The sequence below is a fragment of the Trachurus japonicus genome, chromosome 4, assembly GCF_045865225.1.
Source record: "Trachurus japonicus isolate A0001 chromosome 4, Traja_1.0".
Taxonomy (NCBI): domain Eukaryota; kingdom Metazoa; phylum Chordata; class Actinopteri; order Carangiformes; family Carangidae; genus Trachurus; species Trachurus japonicus.
In genome coordinates this window covers 14,668,997-14,686,714 of record NC_140910.1, presented here as the reverse complement: position 1 = coordinate 14,686,714, position 17,718 = coordinate 14,668,997, and the positions used below count along the sequence as shown (strand labels likewise).

The 17,718-nt window shown below is 44.3% G+C and overlaps 1 protein-coding gene across 4 annotated transcripts in view; it reads left to right on the top strand.

Annotated features, from left to right (window-relative positions):
* The first annotated feature begins 1,109 nt into the window (after window positions 1-1,109).
* The window catches only part of tle2b (TLE family member 2, transcriptional corepressor b), a 77,394-nt gene continuing 60,785 nt past the window's right edge, over window positions 1,110-17,718 (top strand). For 2 of the 4 annotated variants that reach the window (XM_085774206.1, XM_085774203.1), the window contains exons 1-3: window positions 1,113-2,062; window positions 12,072-12,169; window positions 13,926-13,989. In XM_085774206.1, the coding sequence (XP_085630332.1) occupies window positions 2,039-2,062; window positions 12,072-12,169; window positions 13,926-13,989 (186 nt within the window). In that variant the 5' untranslated portion in view covers window positions 1,113-2,038. Of the gene's footprint in view, window positions 2,063-12,071; window positions 12,170-13,925; window positions 13,990-17,718 lie in introns of all 4 variants that reach the window. The other 2 variants (XM_085774202.1, XM_085774204.1) reach the window with 2 other exon arrangements.

The window sequence follows — 17,718 nt, the reverse complement described above, 5'->3', positions numbered from 1 at the left end:
AGAGAGATGTTTTTTTTCCTGCATAAAATCGCCCAAGTAAACATTGAGTAAAGAGCATAGACAGGATGTAGAGATAAAAGAGTATTGCTACATCATCTACAAACAGAGAGCATCAAGGAAAATAATTTATGCTTATACTGTTGATATCACAAATTATAGATTTCTGGCATATTTTCCATCATCTGCATCAATATATGAGGAAGTTTGGGACATGTACATTGAATGGGGTCCAATGTTGAAAAAGAGACTGTTTTGGTTTGATTCTTTTCAGTCAGTGTCCCTGAAGGCAACTTGTCAACTGCTACACCACTGTAAACCTGCATAACAACACCAGACTTTATACACCTATGAGCTTCTCCAGGTTAGGAAAACCAAATCAACATGCACAGTACTTGATAATTGTCACATTAAGGCAATAGCATAATTTTTGCAACTGACATATTATTACTGGTTTATATGGTCACAATCTGAGTCAGAATCCCCTCATCAACAGACCCAGATTTCTAGTTAATACTGCTTATAATTCCAGTTTGTTTCAGTGTTATGTGCATCCGCGGACTTTAACCTGCTTAGACGCGCTGCAGTATGTAGTTTGACGTGATGCTGCATACACTTGACAGACATCTGGATGCAACGCTTCTCTAGCCACTTTCTGAGGCGCTTTGGCAGTCAGATCAGTAGCATCCTTCACAGCAACCTGAGTGTGTTTACACCTGGATTTATATGCGATTAAGCATGATTGGATAACTATCCAATCATGCAACACACATTTTAATGCAAGGTGTAAACTGGGTAATAAACTTATCAGTCTAAATAACTATTATGTGTGTATGTGCGACTGTGTGTGTGTGTGTGCAGTGCGTAAAGTTATGTGTGAGTGAGCATTTGTGTGTGTGAATCTCGATTCATATCAGTTTGAGCCTGAGTCTTTGTGCATGACTGATTGCTTTCTCTGTCTGACCACAACTGAAAAGGGATCCATCTCTCCCTCTGCCTCTCTCTCTGCCTTTCTCCCTCTCTGTGACTGGGTGTCTCTATCCACTCAGTTCCACCTTAAGAGGAGCTTTAGCAGCCTGTCATGTTTGTGTTGAAGCCAACAGGCACAATATATTACAGTCTAGGGCTTGCTGCTGAAAAGCCCGCTGGATCCTCCACTGACCTGCTGTTCTTTCCTGCTTTCCTCTCGCGTTTTTTTTTTTTCCACATTTAGATTAAAAACAAAGCTCTCACTCTCTCTCTCTCGCTCTGTCTCTCTCTCTCTCTCTCCCTTCTCCCCTCCCTCCTTCATCATCTTCTTCTTCTCCTTCTTCTTCTTTTCTGCGGCAGCAGTCAACGTAGAAGCTTCAGTGTGTCATAGAGAGGGCGAAAAGGAGGAAAAAAGCAGAGAAGAAGACTATTTGGACGCAGCAGAGTGTGTGTTTATGTTTGCATGATTCGCCATTGGACGGCCGGGTGAAGGGGCACGAGGAGAAGAGTAGGAGGAGGAGGAGGAGGAGAAGAGGGGAGCCTGCCTGGATGAATTTCTCTGTGTCATGTCAGTACGTGTGGACCTTGACTGATCACAGGGTGAGGAAAAGGGAGACACACGAAAAGAAAGACGAAGAGGAAAGAGCAGAAGAGAAACTGAGACTTTTGTTTCACTGGGAAAAGAAGAAGCAGCAGCAGCAGCAGCAGCAGGAAGAGGAGGCGGAGGTAAAGTGTGGCGCTCCGTTTTATCATGACATTGTTGGATAAACGAACCAAGGGATTGAGCGCTCTTCAGTTGTGTGTCAACAGGAATTCGCCTCAGAAGACACAGAGAGGGAGAGAGAGAAAATAAGGAGAGAGACTGTGGAGGAGTAGAGACTGCCGTGTTGAGCCCAGCTCAGGAAGAGCAGAGAGAGAGACCGGACTTACTGAGTGTGTGAGAGTGTGAGGGTTTGGCGGTTTGTGTGTGTGTGTGTGCGTGGCTGTGTAACCGGTGGAGGGCAGAGGAGTGGAGGGCCAGGGGACTAACCTGGCCATCAAACGGACTGGCAGCCTCTCCTCTCCTGGGATCATGTACCCTCAGGGCAGGCATCCGGTAAGTACCTCCTTATGTCTCTTTCTCCTGTCTGTCCTATACTCTTTTCTCTGTCTGTCCCTCCATCTCTCCTCATGTCTGTCTCTTGTGTCCAATCCGTCTCTGTGGCTTTTTATGTCTCAGATTTGCTTTGCTACTGCTACCTACATCTGTCCTCTTTTTCCTCTCTGTCGCCTCAAACTTCTCTGCTTCTCTTACCTCACCTCTGTCCTCTTTTTTACTGATTATTTTCCTTGCGTGTCTTTTTTGTGTCCATGCTTAAAGTGTCTCCATGTCTTTGTCAGCAGCCTGTCCCTGTTTTCCTTCTCACGTGTAGTTGTAGAGACTCAACTGTAACATGAGGAGTGAGACGTCAGGGGAGGGATGCTGCTGCTAGTGTTTGGGCAAAGAGATTCCCTGTTATGTACTCCTATGCTGACTACACACACACACACACACACACACACACACACCACCTCCCCGTCAGATTCAACCAGGTGCCTTTCAAGTCTTGTTGATGGTTAAGTTGTGTAGGTGGCATATAACTACATCTGCACTTCTCAGCTTGTGAATGTGTATTTTGTTTGTACATGTGTATGCACATTACAGTAATGTGCGGCTGTCTCTGTGTGTATGCGCAGTGTATGTAGGACTGAGTGTGTGCAAATGTGTGTGTGAGACTAAATGTCTTTATTTGTGTGTGTGTGTGTGTGTAGGTGTGCTTAAGAGTTCAACTGGCTGTCAGCTGCCCATTTGCTCATTTCTGTTGCTAATCAAAGACACACGCACACACACACACACACACACACCTACACACACACACACACACACACACACACACACACACACACACACACACACACACACACACACACACACACATACACAGACACGCACACACAGACTGTTTAATTGAGAGTTAAATTCCACTTAATTCATTTCCATTACCACTAAGAAAGGTTGTGAGTGCACAAGTACTTTCCCTCTAATACCTCCTTAAACTCTCTTTCCTCCTTCAGTCTCACCCTTCATCAGCATCAGTGAGAATTTGCTGTTAATTTACCTGCCTGGGTAAAATAAAGGTTAAAGAACAGAGGGTTGAATGACAGCTTAGGCTCTGACTGGCTTAGGCCATTCGCTTCACAGTGGCCCATGATCCGGTCGCTATAATCACATTTTGGTTTTTCAGTCTCTTTGTATCTGCTACAAATGGGTCAGTGGCCACTTTGCCTCATAGCCAGCCAGTCAGCCAGCAAGCCAGCCAGCTAGCTATCACACAGAATTATGAATGACATTTTCACAAGAGGAAGGCATGAGGAATCAATTATATGTACAGAGAGAATGCTAATAAGCCAGCCGCTGGAGGAGAGACGCTGAGAGAAACAAGAGAGAAGTGAAAAACAAAGGGAGAAAGTGAAAGATGTAAGAGCCGAGAGAGAAGAAAACAGAGAGAGAGAAAGAATACTTTAAAAAGGCTCTGCCGGGGGTGGAAAGAGAAATGAAAATGAATGAGAGATGCAAAGGAAGAATAGAGTGTGAACATTCCTCTGTTCTCTCCTTTAGAGGCGTATCAGAGAGTTTCCTGCTGTGATGCTCTGCGTTTGTGATAAAGTTCAATCCCAGATTGAGCCAACTCCAACCGATCGATAGCCCCTCTCTCCCTCTCTCCTTCCGTCTCCCCTCTGTTTTCTCCATCTCTGTCTTTTGTCTCTCTCTCTCTCTCTCTCTCTCTCTCTCTCCGTCTTCCTCTGCAGCCCTTCCTCTGCCAGTGGATATTTATTTCTGGTGCTGCTATGAAATGTGATCTGTGGAGAGGTGTGAGGGTGCAAAGAGCAGTTGGATGTGTGTGTGTGTGCGTGTACATGCATCTGTGTGTTTGTGGTTACCGAGTCCCTGTCTCTGCCTGTGCGTACGATGTAATGCACATACACACGTGCATCCGTAAGTGTTTGTTGGTCCCCATAAATTCAGATCAGGGTTAGTCATAAGATACGCATTTCATCTCTATGTGCTTCCCCAGCCGCAGCAGGATTATATGTTGCCTCTTGCTTTTCCTTCATTGTTGAAGTACTTTAATTACCTGTATTTCACAGAAATGGTTATAGCAGGTGTTTGTCTCTTGATTTTTTATTTTTTATTTTGTTTGTCTTACTGAATATAAATTCACATGCTTTAAATATGCCTGTTTCTGCACTGCAAATGTCACATACTTCACATTATTGCTAACTGTTTTCCAAAGCCAGAAGTTGTCATATACAGCTGCCAATCTTCATATCTCAGATGCCAGATCATTCTTCACCTGCTACTGCTCTAGCAGAAAGTCGTGGCAGAACTTTGATCTACAAGCAATGGATTATTAATGAGGAGCAAATTTTAAGTTTTTACAAGTACATTTTTATATCACTGTGGCATGATCTGAAACTTGAGGCTGCCTTTGAAGGTTGGAAGTTCATCATAAAAGTGAATTGTTCATGGCGATCACCAGTCATGTAACATGTTTTTTTGATCTTGGAAATTGTTTGGTGGGACTTTGTACATACATGACCACACATCCACATTACATAGGAGACTTCCAAATAAGCAGATTTGACTCTCTTCACTCAGTAGGCCTCATGTGTCTGTGCTGGTGTCAGTCAAACATTACAGTCTACTTCCTGTCAGTTGCAGACGTCCAGAGCTGCCTCAAAAGCCTCTGGTTTTTAACTCCCTTCGGAGGTGGAAGGGACAGTGTCTGTGGTATAAATAGATAAAATGTACATCCAAGGATTGAGCAGCATCATTTTCTTTTATCAGAGAAGAAGTCAGACTTTGTTCTCCTCACTCGCTGATGAGAAAGGGTTAACACCAGGGGCTGATTTGCCAGGCGAGTGGAGCTGTAATTGGTTCCACTGGATTTTAGTGGCAAGCGTTATCAGAACTGTGTGAATGTGTGTGTGTGCGCGTGTGTTAGGATTTCTGTGCGGTGTGTTAATGTGTGTTTTTCGTTTAATGTGTGTATATACTGTGTGTTTGTGTGTGTGGTTTCTTTGCGTCTCTTCAGTGCATTATGAGTGTATACAATTTTGTATAAACAGTGAACATAGCCTTGTTGGTTGTGTTCGATGTGTGTGCACATGCACGTACAATATTCTTTTGAGTGAGGTGCTTGTGTTTGTTTTCGTTTGCATTAGCTCTTGCGTGTTAAGTGTCTTTGTGTGTAAGTATGTACTAATGTGTGTGTGTGTGTGTGTGCACCATGCACGTGTCTGTATTTGTCCTTGTGTTCTTGTAAAATTGGTTGTGCATGCGTCCATGCAGCTGTTACAAGTGTGTGTGTTTGGATCTGGGAGAAGAAGGGAAAAGGAGAGTGGTGGCAGTTTGCGTGTGTGCAAGCATGTGTGTGTGCCAACAACAATAACAATAAATAACGTCCCAGTCCGACCTCGACTGTTGCTGTGAATGTACAAGCCCTTGATTGGCTGCCACACCCCAGTGTGTGAGAGACGGGGAGGGAGAGAGAGAGAAAGAGGGAGAGAGAGAATTTACTGTGTTTTCATGGTTAAGAAAGATGTCTATACGTATTTGCCTGCATGCAGAGCTCTGACCAGCTTTCACATGCACATACAGGTATTTTATCAACTAGAAGGAGCCTCACAAACCAGCATAAGTAAAGTATATATATATAGTATATATATTTTTTCACCTTTAATGGACAGCACAGTAGAGAGAGAGAGACAGGAAGGCAGGAGGCAGAGAGAGGGGGAATGACCTGCAGGAAAGGGCCACTCGATGCAGGATTCGAACCGGGGCCGCCTGCAGCGAGGACTGTAGCCTCAACACATGGGGTGCCTGCTCAACCAACTGAGCTAAACGACGCCCCAGCCTACCTCTTTTGTATGTAGGTTTACTTCAAGCTGCAGAACACAGAGAGGTTTTTCTCTGTGTACACTCAAAGCTGTCATTCTCTCTCTCTCTCTCTGTGTGTGTGTGTGTGTGTGTGCATGCACGTGCAAGAAGATTTCCCCCAGCTCTAGGAGGTGTGTAGGTGTGGTGGCTCTGTTCCACAGGTTAAAGATTTGATGTAGTTGCTGAAGGAGTCAAATGTTGCTCCAGAGTTAAAACAGTGATGGATTTAAACGCATTAGCTCCTCACATCTGCTCTGATGTTTATATTTACACTGTCCATGAACATCTTCATTCACGTTATGCTTTGGAAATGTATGTTTGGACAATAAAACCACTGTGTGAAGAGAAAATGAAAAGCTGGACTGTGTGTTGTACAGTTTGATCAGCTGTCCAAAATGTATAACGATCTCTGTCATCTGTGTGACTGCATGCAGAGGGCTTCCTGCTCCTTTGGCCATGAGTATGGTAACACTTTATTTTTACGGTCAAGTAAACAAACTAATACCAAATATGTGGCCACAGAAATCACATCTGCTCGATGAATGTAAGAGTGTTTGTCTGTCTAAGAGTCAGTTTTGCTGTGTCTGTGTATTAATGTGCATGAGATAGAATTTGTGAGATAATTTTGTAGTTGCATTGGCAAGACATACAAAACTTTTTGTTATGAGTTTGCTGACATGTCTATAGAATAATTTGGATGTGCAAGTTTGTGCTATTTGCTTTTGCTCAAAGCGGACCTGTTTTCTTTTTTGGCATCTGGCTGTGTCGGACAGTTTGTTTTCCTCTAACGTGTGGCTGTGATGAAAGCCATGTACGGTAAACAACGCGGTAGATTGCTGTCACCTCCCGCAGATGACATTCTCCCCTTCTTCCCCTCTGTCCTCTCCTTGTTTGCATTTAATTATATTCTGCATTTCAGAGGCAACCCCATAAAATGGCAGAAAGTCAACTAACAACAATATAGCCGCAGTGAGACGACCCACGGAACATGCAAAAAAAAAAAAATTGCACAAGCAGCCAACAACTTCTACTCAGACATCAGCAGCCAACCAGATTAAGTCTGCACTCTGATTAAAAAAACAGGCCGTTTTCTATCCCCAAATCCTGTGTTCTGTGTTCTTTTCTTTGTCATTAAAAGAAATGATCAGAGCGAGGCTTGGATAGAGTCCAGAGACTCTTTTGGCTGCCAATCTTTCACTGATTTGTAATCCACCGCTGGCTTAGTGGCTGACTGGTGAGCTGCAGCATTAACTGACTAGCTCTCTGACTGACTGACTGACTGACTGACTGACTGACTTTTCCTCTACTGGCTGGTTGGGTAGCAGGATGACTGACTGTTGCTTGTTAATTGAGTTTCAAACTGAATGACTGACTGGCTGGCTGCCAGGGTGACTTAGTGTTCGCAGGTTCTCAGCACAATGAGAAGGCCACTAACTGTAAATGAGCTTCTATTGTTGGGCAGCTGACAGGGTGGCACTCTCTAAGTTATCAAGACCTTTGAAAGGCCGGCCAAGAAAAAAAGGGGGTGACAAAAGCGGCACGGAGCAGAAAGAAAAAGGGAAAGTTTATGGTTGTAAGTTAGATCTTCAGTTTTTCTTCCACAGTCCAAGCGCTGTTGCTTCCATTCACTGCTGCTAAAGTACACACATGGGGCACTGACACTCCTCTGCCACACTTGGTTTTTCTCATGTATTCATGTGACTTTTGCCTAAATATTTCACAAGCCATTTATTATTTCATGTGCTATCTGAGTGTGTCTCGGCTTGTCTCAGACAGACACAAGAAAAATAGGAAGAAAAAAGGGGTTAAGAAGGAGAAGTAAAGACAGAAAAGAGGGAGAAAAGGGAGGGAGAAGTGAGTGAGAGAGCAGAAGAGAGAGAAAATGTTTTGTTTGTGGTTGTTTTGTCTGAATGAATGCATCCATGCATAGGCATGCCTGCTTATACCGTGTGAACGCTCACATGTTGGAAGAGAGTGCGCCAGGGGCTAAACGGATAGACGGAGAAGACAAACAGACAGATAGAATCATTTCTTTCCCAATCACTCCCAGACGTGCATCTGTTTCACAGTTGCTGTCTCTCTCATGCAGCCGCCGCCACTAGTGGAAAAACAGGCAGCTGCTTGAACAGAGGACTTCAATGTGACAGAAAGACAGACAGACAGACAGACTGGCGAAGAGAGCGTCACACAGACGGACAGGTAGAACCAGACTGACCTAATACACAGACAGAAAGTGAACAACATGATGAGAAACAGTGAGGGCAGTTGCATGAACACATTTTCTCTGTTCAATAAATATTCTATTCTGCTCCTCACGTGACGTGGCCATCCTCAACGCTGTGACTGATCTCGTTATCTATCTAGTTATTCTTTGGTCATTTTATGCCTTTATTTGATAGGACAGCGAGGAGAGACAGGAAAGCAGGGAGACAGACTGCAGCAAAGATCTTCTGGGTTGGGAGTTGAACCGCGATCAACCCATATGGGACGTGCTCTAACCGCTCGACCACTGAGCGCCCCCCCCCCCCCGATCTTGTCATTTTATCAAACACACTTGCATGTCATCACGTCACTTTTACTGCCAGTTAATCAGGTCTGACAGACAGACTGACAGGCTGCTGAACGTACAGACAGACACTGACAGACAGGTGATGGTTACAGGCATGGGGTCCAACCTCCGCTCTGTTATGTGATACAGTGAAATAGGCTTCACCCGCCACTCCCACCCCCACCCCCCCCCATATATAATCCCTTCTAATTCTCTGCTTGCCCGTGCCAGCTCCTCCAAATTGTGATTGACTGACTGCTGTCCCACATGGTGTGTGTGTGTGTGTATTTGTGGCCCTTCCCTCTCTTCCTCTCCCTCCCTCCTCTACCTCCACCTACTAGATTAACCGGATGAGTTTTAGGTTTCAGGATCCCCTATGCTGACTATACACACACACACACACACACACACACACACACACACACACACACACACACACAGAAGAGGCGGTAGGCTGTTTTTGGCCCTTCGTGACGTGCTATTGGACCCCTAACCGTCTGGGCCGCCATCTGTCACAATACAGGAGGGACCAAACACACACACACACACACACACACACACACACACACACACACACACACACTGTACACAGACACACACACACTCCAACAAATGTTTGTTCTGATGTACATATAGCCCGACTTCCTGATGACACCATCTTTGTAAACACTGCAGAAGGATGCACATTTTTCCCCCTTATAACGTCTAACTCTGTTTTACTCTGAAGTATCCGTGAGCAAGACACCAGGTCTCTTATTACCCGTAATGAGCATGGACTAATTTGACACCAGCTTTCCATAGTAGTCTCTTTATGCTGACAGCCAGAGCTCAGCGGAGGCTGGGAATATTTCTCCTTTTGCTTGAGGTACTTATAACTCAAAATTCCTTTTTTTGTATTTTTCATTTCCTTTTTTGCTCATAAGAAGTTTTATTGCTCTGGGGTCCATGAATCTCATTCAAAAAGGTGAAACTGCCAAATTAAAAGACAAGCATTCGGCAGCTTATGTCCAATAGATGAAAGAAAGAGACTCAAATCTCTGATCAGCTCACTACAGAGGACGCCGTCGCCATGTTGACACCAACGGCTGTCACTCGCAGATCTCTTGTATAATCCTGATCTGTGACTATGGGCTTTGTTATATGACTTAGTGCTGCTGATGTAACCTGCCAGCAGCACTTTGTTTGTGTGCATTCGCATGAGTATGTGTCTGTGTTCATGATAGCAGATGGTGGGAGCTGTATTGCCACAGACCAATGGACAGAGCACAGGGTAGAGCAGCGAGGCTGTGTTGACTACAGCAAAGACAGCATGACTCTCTCTCTTCATCTTCGTCCCATCCCCTCGGTGTCAGACGGATGAATGGTTGGCTATCTCTCTCAGTCAGCAGCCACGCCGCTCTTTCATCATCTGTCTCTCTGCTCGTTCTTTCATTTCTCTGTAAGAATGTCAGACCAGTCTATACCTCCCTCCATCCTTCAGACCATCCCTCTCTCTGTCTGTCAGATGAGTATCTATCTCTCCTCTGCCTTTTTAATTTGTCAAGCAATCCCTCCATCCATTCCCTACTCTCCCTCCCACCACGGGTTTGTGTGTCCTGCGTGTGTGCTGAGAGTGCGAATCTGCATGTTCAGTGTGCGAGCGTTTGTTTGTTTGTGTGCTTTTCAGTGCGCTCTTGGTTACGTGGGTGTGTGTGTCTATCTGCCTGTGCCAGATCGCTATCTATCCCTCACCCCTCCCTCATCCCCCCGCCTTCCCTCCCCCACTGAGTGTGTGTGTGTGTGGTGTGAATCAAGGTCAGTGGGGATCTGTTGGCAGACACCCCCCCCACACCCCCATCCATCCCACCCTCCCCTTCCACACACACACCCACCCACCCAGAGGGTTTGTGTGTGTTGTGCCCATCCAGCCATCTAGATGTCCCCGCTATGCCTGCCTCAGCTCAGTTTAGCTCAGCTCAACTCGGCTCTGCGGATTAATTACTGGGGAACCCACCGCGTCTCTGACCTCCACCGTCGGACTAATTGAAATCTAATTGAATTGTGCTTGTCTAGACTAATGAAGCCCCGCCACTGAAACCGCCAATCTTTTAGCCGTAGCTGCGGGCCGATAGCCACCCAGCTGCACTGCAGTGACTGCACTTTAGCTTAGATGGATGAATAGATGGATGGACAATGTGAACAGATGAACAAAGGGATGGATGGGTGGATGGATTTAGAGCTGCCTCTGGTGGTTTAATTAGTTAAAAAGAACTTTCCATATGTTTTGAGGTGTTGGATTAAGGGTCCACAGCTTCATCGGTGGCAAGAAAACTTGAGCACATCAGTTTTTCCAACTAAAACATATCCTTTCTTTTTAGAAGAATTTGATCTCAGCTGATGTCAGAGCTGAGGTTTGCATCTTTGCTGTTTGTCAGCACCAAATTATAGTCAAAGCAAACTTCAAATTTACTGATTTTGCATTCCATTTTGGCTCAAACTGAACACAGTTGAAATAGCTGGGTTTCCTCTGTTTGTAGTGGAGGAAAAAAATGATGGGTGAAACAAAAGAAGTGACTAGGTACTAGTGCAGGCATCTGTGGTACTCTGTGGTTTGGTTTGACCAGACACTTCATCAACAGTTCAGCGTCAGGGCACTTGTGCAGAGGGGAAGTAGGATCTACTGTAGCAGGATAGTGAACCTCAGTGCGCTCCTGGTGAGACTGCTCTCTGACAGCTGATAAGAAGTGGTTGTGAAGAAGTGACAGAGACACCTGGCAGTCTGCATCCTCCGCTGTCTAACAGCAGGAGTCCCACTGTGCAGGGGAAATTAGCCAATCCAAATAAACAGAGAGCGAAGGAATAGAGGGAGAAGGAAGAATACAAGAAAAAAGATGGTATCCCCTTGCATAAAAATCTCCTCTGAGAATCTACAAAAACAACACTGAAGCCACTTCTGCTTACTCCAGCCCCATTCCCAAACATAAACAGCTACAGCATCAAAACACACCCACAGTGCCCTTGTTTCAAACTTCACGAAGACTATGGAGGAGGAGGGCGGCTGTCGAATACGTTTTAGACAGACATGGCGAGTAGGGGGTGGTGGTGGGGCCCCTGGGAGGAGCTTGTTTTGTTGGGTCTTCTTTAGCTTTTAGCAGGTGAGAGACGGTGCCGTGATTCCCTATAAGTTATTCATTTGACGTTTCCTCCCTTCTCAGCTCTTTGTAGGCAGGAATACATTAACAACCTGGCAGAGTGAAGAGGATGCTAATGTGGAAGCGAGGGAGAGGCAGAGAAGAGGAAGAAAGGATGGGGGCAGTGGAGGGAAGGAGGCAGAGTCATTAGAGGAGGAGGAGAACAGAGAGAGAGGACAAGGCTTTATGATGTGTGGGAAGGGGAAGTGACCTTCCCTCTCACTTTCATCTTGGCTTTTTTCTCCCCTTACCTCGCTTTAACACACACCCACACACACACTCACTCACATACATGCACATACACACACACGTGCAAGGTGGACGTGCACTTATAGACGTAATGCATACAGTCTTAGGCCCATACACACATGTGCACCTCAGTATTCGTTTTCATCCTTTCTTTCTCTTCCTCTTTATTAACTTATAGGTCCCCTTGCAGCCTGGCCAGTCTTTCAAGTTCACAGTCCTGGAAACCCTGGACCGTATCAAGGAGGAATTCCAGTTCCTCCAGGCTCAGTATCACAGGTACGCACACACAATATCACATTACACATGTAACAAATGCACAGACTAACATACATACTCACACATACACTGACGTTCACATTGTATTTCAACTCCAGTTATACCTCATAAATGTCAGCGGTCATCATGCAGTTGTTTATTTCTTTCTAATCAAGAAGAGCTTGGTGTGAACCTTGAGAAAAACCATTAACTTCTTTCAACACAGCACATTCGACATTATTATGATAATTATAGAAACAACATGTTGCAACTCAGTTCAGTGGAAGTGGGTGTTATATTCCTAAATACAAGAAGCAATAAAGATAATATGACAGCAGGCAAGTGCTGTCCTTTTAATCTTTATTACTACACTGAAAGTGAGAAAATACTGCAGACTGATAGTGAGTTGCAGCCTTTTGTTCATAATTCTGTCGCTGAGCTTTACACGCTTCTGTTTGCCTGAATCTATAAATCATCTGATCAGTTACATTTACAGTAATTGGTGAAATCAATCAGAGATATCCAGTTAACCGTGTGATGTTAAATTACAAATTATAATTGCAAATTAAGAGATATAAACACTCTATTTTAAAATGTCCATTAATTCAGCTTATCACTCTTGCCGTTGCACTTTGTTACAGTATAGCTGTAGTTGTGGATAATTGAGTTTATAGTATCTGCCATATCAAACAGAATATAAAACAGTGGAGGTCACTGACGGTCATATTATCATATGGCTGACCAGAGGTGACCTTGGCTAAGAGAGATGAACCATCATAGGTTAAAACATCTAACCTCTTGCTCACACTTCAGTGGGCATGCTGCACAGCCTGCTGTGATACAGCAACACTACTTCACTGCTCGGCATTGGACTGATGGATCTCAGTAGCGCACGCTGATGGACACACATATCTTTTTATGTTCATTATGAATGCTTTTGTGATTAAGACACAGTACAACCACGCAAACTGTGCAGCCAACTCCCAGCACAACAGCAAAGCTTTTCATAATGATAATAACTATCTGACTTAGCTTTTCCTTTTCTGAATATTGGCCTGATGAAGGGTCTGCTAATCTCAGCTGCATAGTTTCCCACCTCAACTTGACAGTTTAAACAGCCCAGAACAGATAGATGTTAATAATGCACATGCGGAGAAGGCTTCCCTGAATATCCTGAACTGGAGGATTTTGTGAAGCTTGCATTTGCAAAGGTTATGCTTTATTTAATCCATTATTAACTAATGTAATGCATTTGAAACACATTTGAAAGTACCTTTGAAAATCACCAAACCTGAACCATAGACTAAAGCACAGCCCAACAAAGAGGCTCAGATGATGCACTGTGCTGTATCTGGACCCTTTTTGGCTCAGTAGCAGTGCTCTATACTGTATGTTCTAATTTACACATGATGCTCACAACCACACACCCTCCCACACACATGTACAGTAGGTGTGATGAATTGCAGCGCAGAGCAGGACACACCCTGCTGGCTGCTGCCATGAAGGGGATATTTTTCAGTGTCACTTTCAGCAGTAATAAGTAGCCTGACTGTATGGCTCGAAATAACTTTTGGTATTCTTACGCTCTTAAACTGTGTTTGACCTCTGCAATATCTAAGTCCTGTGGGAATTCTAATTCATTTCACTGGATGCAAATAAACCATTTAATCTGTGTGTCTGTGTGTGTGTGTGTGTGTGTGTGTGTGTGTGTGTGTGTGTGTGTGTGTGTGTGTGTGTTTGTCCGTCTGTCCGTCTGTCCTTTTTTGTCCTTGTGCAGCCTGAAACTGGAGTGTGAGAAGCTGGCCAGTGAGAAGACCGAGATGCAGAGGCACTACATCATGGTGAGTTCAATCAGACCTTCACCGGAGCTGTACTGTGATTCGTTAGACTGACAGGGCCACTCCAACTCTAAACAGAGTCTGATGGCTTCTTACAGTACATAGGAGTTACAATCAGCGGAGCTGTAACTGTGCTTTTCAAGTGTTACAGTTATTTAGTGTTCATGCCATTCTGCAGTTAAATACTGTATGTTCCCTACTCTGTTGTTCTCCCTCCTTTCCTCTGAGTCTTTTTCTCTCTACCTCATTTCCATTGATACGTTGTTTTTAAAATATCACAGAAAGTCGACACATTCAAATCATAGTTGTATATGATATGTCATGACATACATGTTTTGCACGGGTACATAATCATGAATATGTGTCATAGTGGGAAACAATTAAAACATTTTGACAGTGTAGTTGCACAAACCTTTGGCAAACCAGTTACAGTCTGTCAGACGATTTTCTCTTATGCGCTGTTTATCTCGCTCTTCCATACCTCTCTTCGTTCGATACGTACTTTTTGTTTTTCCAAAACCTTTCCCGCATTTTATTTCCCTCAGACCCTCTGTCTTGCTCAGTCTGTTTCTCCGTCTCTTCCTCCTCTCTGTGTTTTCTCTCGTGCGCTAACAGCCTGAGCTCCCTCTGTGTCGTCGTGTCTGTGCGACTAAAGGCTCACATGTATTGTAAGCCTTCGTCTGTGGTACAAAACCCACACAGAGCCGACCAGAATACGATATGCACCATCTGCTAAGCTGCTCGCATTTCATAAACCTGGGAGAGCAGGCGGGATCGGGCCGTAAGCTAGATAGACACACAGATAGATAGACAAAAAGAGAAAAAAAACAGACAGGCAGATAGACTGACAAATAGATTGTGAAGGAAAAGTGAGCAGACAGACAGGTTAACTGGCAGACAGACAAATGGATATAGAAGCACACAGGCAGACAGGCAGGAGATAAATGGATAAAATCACCCCTGACACACACACACGCACACACACTCACTCAGGCGATACAAGCATATACTACACATTCATTCATATACACTTAGACTCACACGTGGTGCACACACACATCCTTTCCTTTGTCTTTTATTGTTATAAGGACGTTCCATTAAAAATCGTTATTTCTCAGACCCTAGCTTTCCCTAATTGCTGTTATGACTGTAGTAAGTGTTGAATACGGTCAAAAGTATTTCTCAGAATAGGATGTAATGAAACATATCATGACCTGCAGGATACTGCTACAGTACTTTTTTTTTAGCACTAACATCATCGTAACTGTGTGACATAGAAGTAGTTACTCTGATGAATTATGTTTGATAGATAAAAACAATGTTTGAAAGAAAAAGATAATGCATCCTCTCACAAATGAAAATTGAATAAATAAGCAACAAATCTAATCCTTATTCAAATAAATACACTGTGGGTTTTTTTCTGCTGCAACTTATTTGATTTGATGTCACCAGTATCTTATGTATGGTGGCCAATGTTGGCTGGGAAACCTGACAGAGGCATTACTGAGTCAGTTTACCGACCTGTAGTATCTCCTCTGCTCCTGTTACACTACACTTAATGTGTCACAGAGAGACATTTCAAAATAAATGTTTTTTTCTCACTAAAGTAAAACAGTTCAATATTTATGCGCAACAGTGACGGCAACTGCACAACAGCACATTTGGCAATTCACAACCAACAACTTGTCGACGCAAACTACCCAAATGCAAGCACTCGACTGATCCTCAGCAGGACTTGTCAAGCTGACCTTATTTCATGAAAACATCCCCCCCGTTCTGAAACTCAAAAGTGGCTCTCAAAGTGGCAGAAGAGATGATACATGTGCATATAAATATGGCACAGTGCAGAACACACACAAAGAAAAACCTCTGGAAACCACAGACTTCTCAGAAACACCCACTCTCCTAATCTCAGGCACTCCCCATTTTAGCTGTGATTTCACAGAATTACTGTGTGGAGCAAATAGCCCTTGACAAACATCCACCTTCTCCACTACAAATCCTCGCCACCCATGCTCATACTAAAGGAGTGGTGGCGTGCCAGCATCAACACAGTCTTGTGTCTTTCCATAGACAGGGGCAATACATGACATTTGATCGAACTTTGTGCGTATTAAATGTCATGGCCTTTGTGACCACTGTGCCTTTTGGTAAACTAAGGAGGGGTGGGGGGGATCTGCTATATGCTGAAGTTCAGCATCAGGCTTTAACAGTTCCCTATGGTGGGAGGTCACATGCAGACGACATACCCATATAGGTTAGCATGGCAGACGGTTAGCACTGCAGGCTATATTATTTGAACTGGGGCTCACTGTGGCACAGTGCATGCCTAACACAGTGCTATGCTGCATATAGGCATAGTTCAGAAATGAGAGGGAGGAAGGGAGGGAGGGAGAGAAAATGAGAGGGAGGGGAGTGAAAGAGAGGCTCAAAGGGAAAGATAGCTTGAGAGGAAAAAAGGCTCAGAGTATGTCAGACAAAAAAAACAAAAAAACAGGGAGCTGCTGAGGGAGGGAGGGAGGGAGAGAAGGAGGGAAGGATACAAAGGGATGCAGAGATAAAGAGAATAAAAGAGGAGAGGGAGAGTGATAGAGGCAGGAGAGAGATACAGAGGGAAAGAGGGAGAGAGAGAAAAATGCTGAAAAGGAATGAGAAAGAGGTACCAGGGGACAGAATTGCAGAGAGGAGAGATGGAGGTTGGGAAAAGATGCTGTGAAGGGCTGAAATGGAGGGAGAGTGAGAGAGGGAGCGAAAGAGAGAGAGAGAAAGAGAGGGAGTGAGAGAGACGGAGAGGGAAAAGGAGAATGCAACACGGAGTGCCAGAGAAAGAGATAGTGATGTGTTTGTGTGGGGGGGCGTGAAATGAAAAAAAGAGAGATAGAGAGAAAAAGAGAGAGGGTGCACGCACAGACACGTAAATAATGTGAAGCAACAACGGACTCGCTGCGCCCACAGAGGAGATAACCCAGAAGGCTATATTTAGCTCGTTAGGGCTGTCATCCATACTGAGGCCTGTTTCCACAGGCTGGGGCTCTGCTCACCACGCTGCACTGCTCCTGCCTTTACTATTCATCAGTTTTAAGCTCTTTAAATTATGGGTGAGGGGCTGGGAAATAAGGAGATGGTTATGCAGTGTTATACAGGGCTGATGCATGTGGAATTTTATGTGAACTTTTAACACTTAAACACCCAAGAAGATGTGACAATTAAGCAAACACACATTTTTCACTGTAAGGTGGCAGTCTGAGACTTTTTTCAGCAATTCCGTAGTTTTCGCAACATGAAGAAATAGGCTGAATCAGTTGTTTGATCACACATTTTTGTGTTAAAAAGGACAGGCTTTGTCTGTGGGTTGATCTATTTCCCCAATATTTGATCCAAATTACACCAAGCCACTCAAATTTTTGTGCCATTACTTACTGGTTGTTGATATGTCGCTGTCTCCATGTCTGAACTTTCTTGAGAGAAAGTTTGACTTTGTGTAATTGCTGTGCGGAAGTTGTCTTTGTGTCATCATTGGCTGTTCAGCTTTTGATCAGCCCTTTTCCATTGGGGCGTTGCTAATCTAGAACCTGTCCCACATGTTTCCACAGAAAAACTATCTGTTCCTGTCTCTGGCATAGTTGTAACCACTGACAGTGTTAATGGTAGGAGCTGCAGCAAGAATTCCTCCCCCATTTTCAGGAAATTTGAACAAACGCAGCAGCAGCGATGCAAAATCGAATGTCTTTT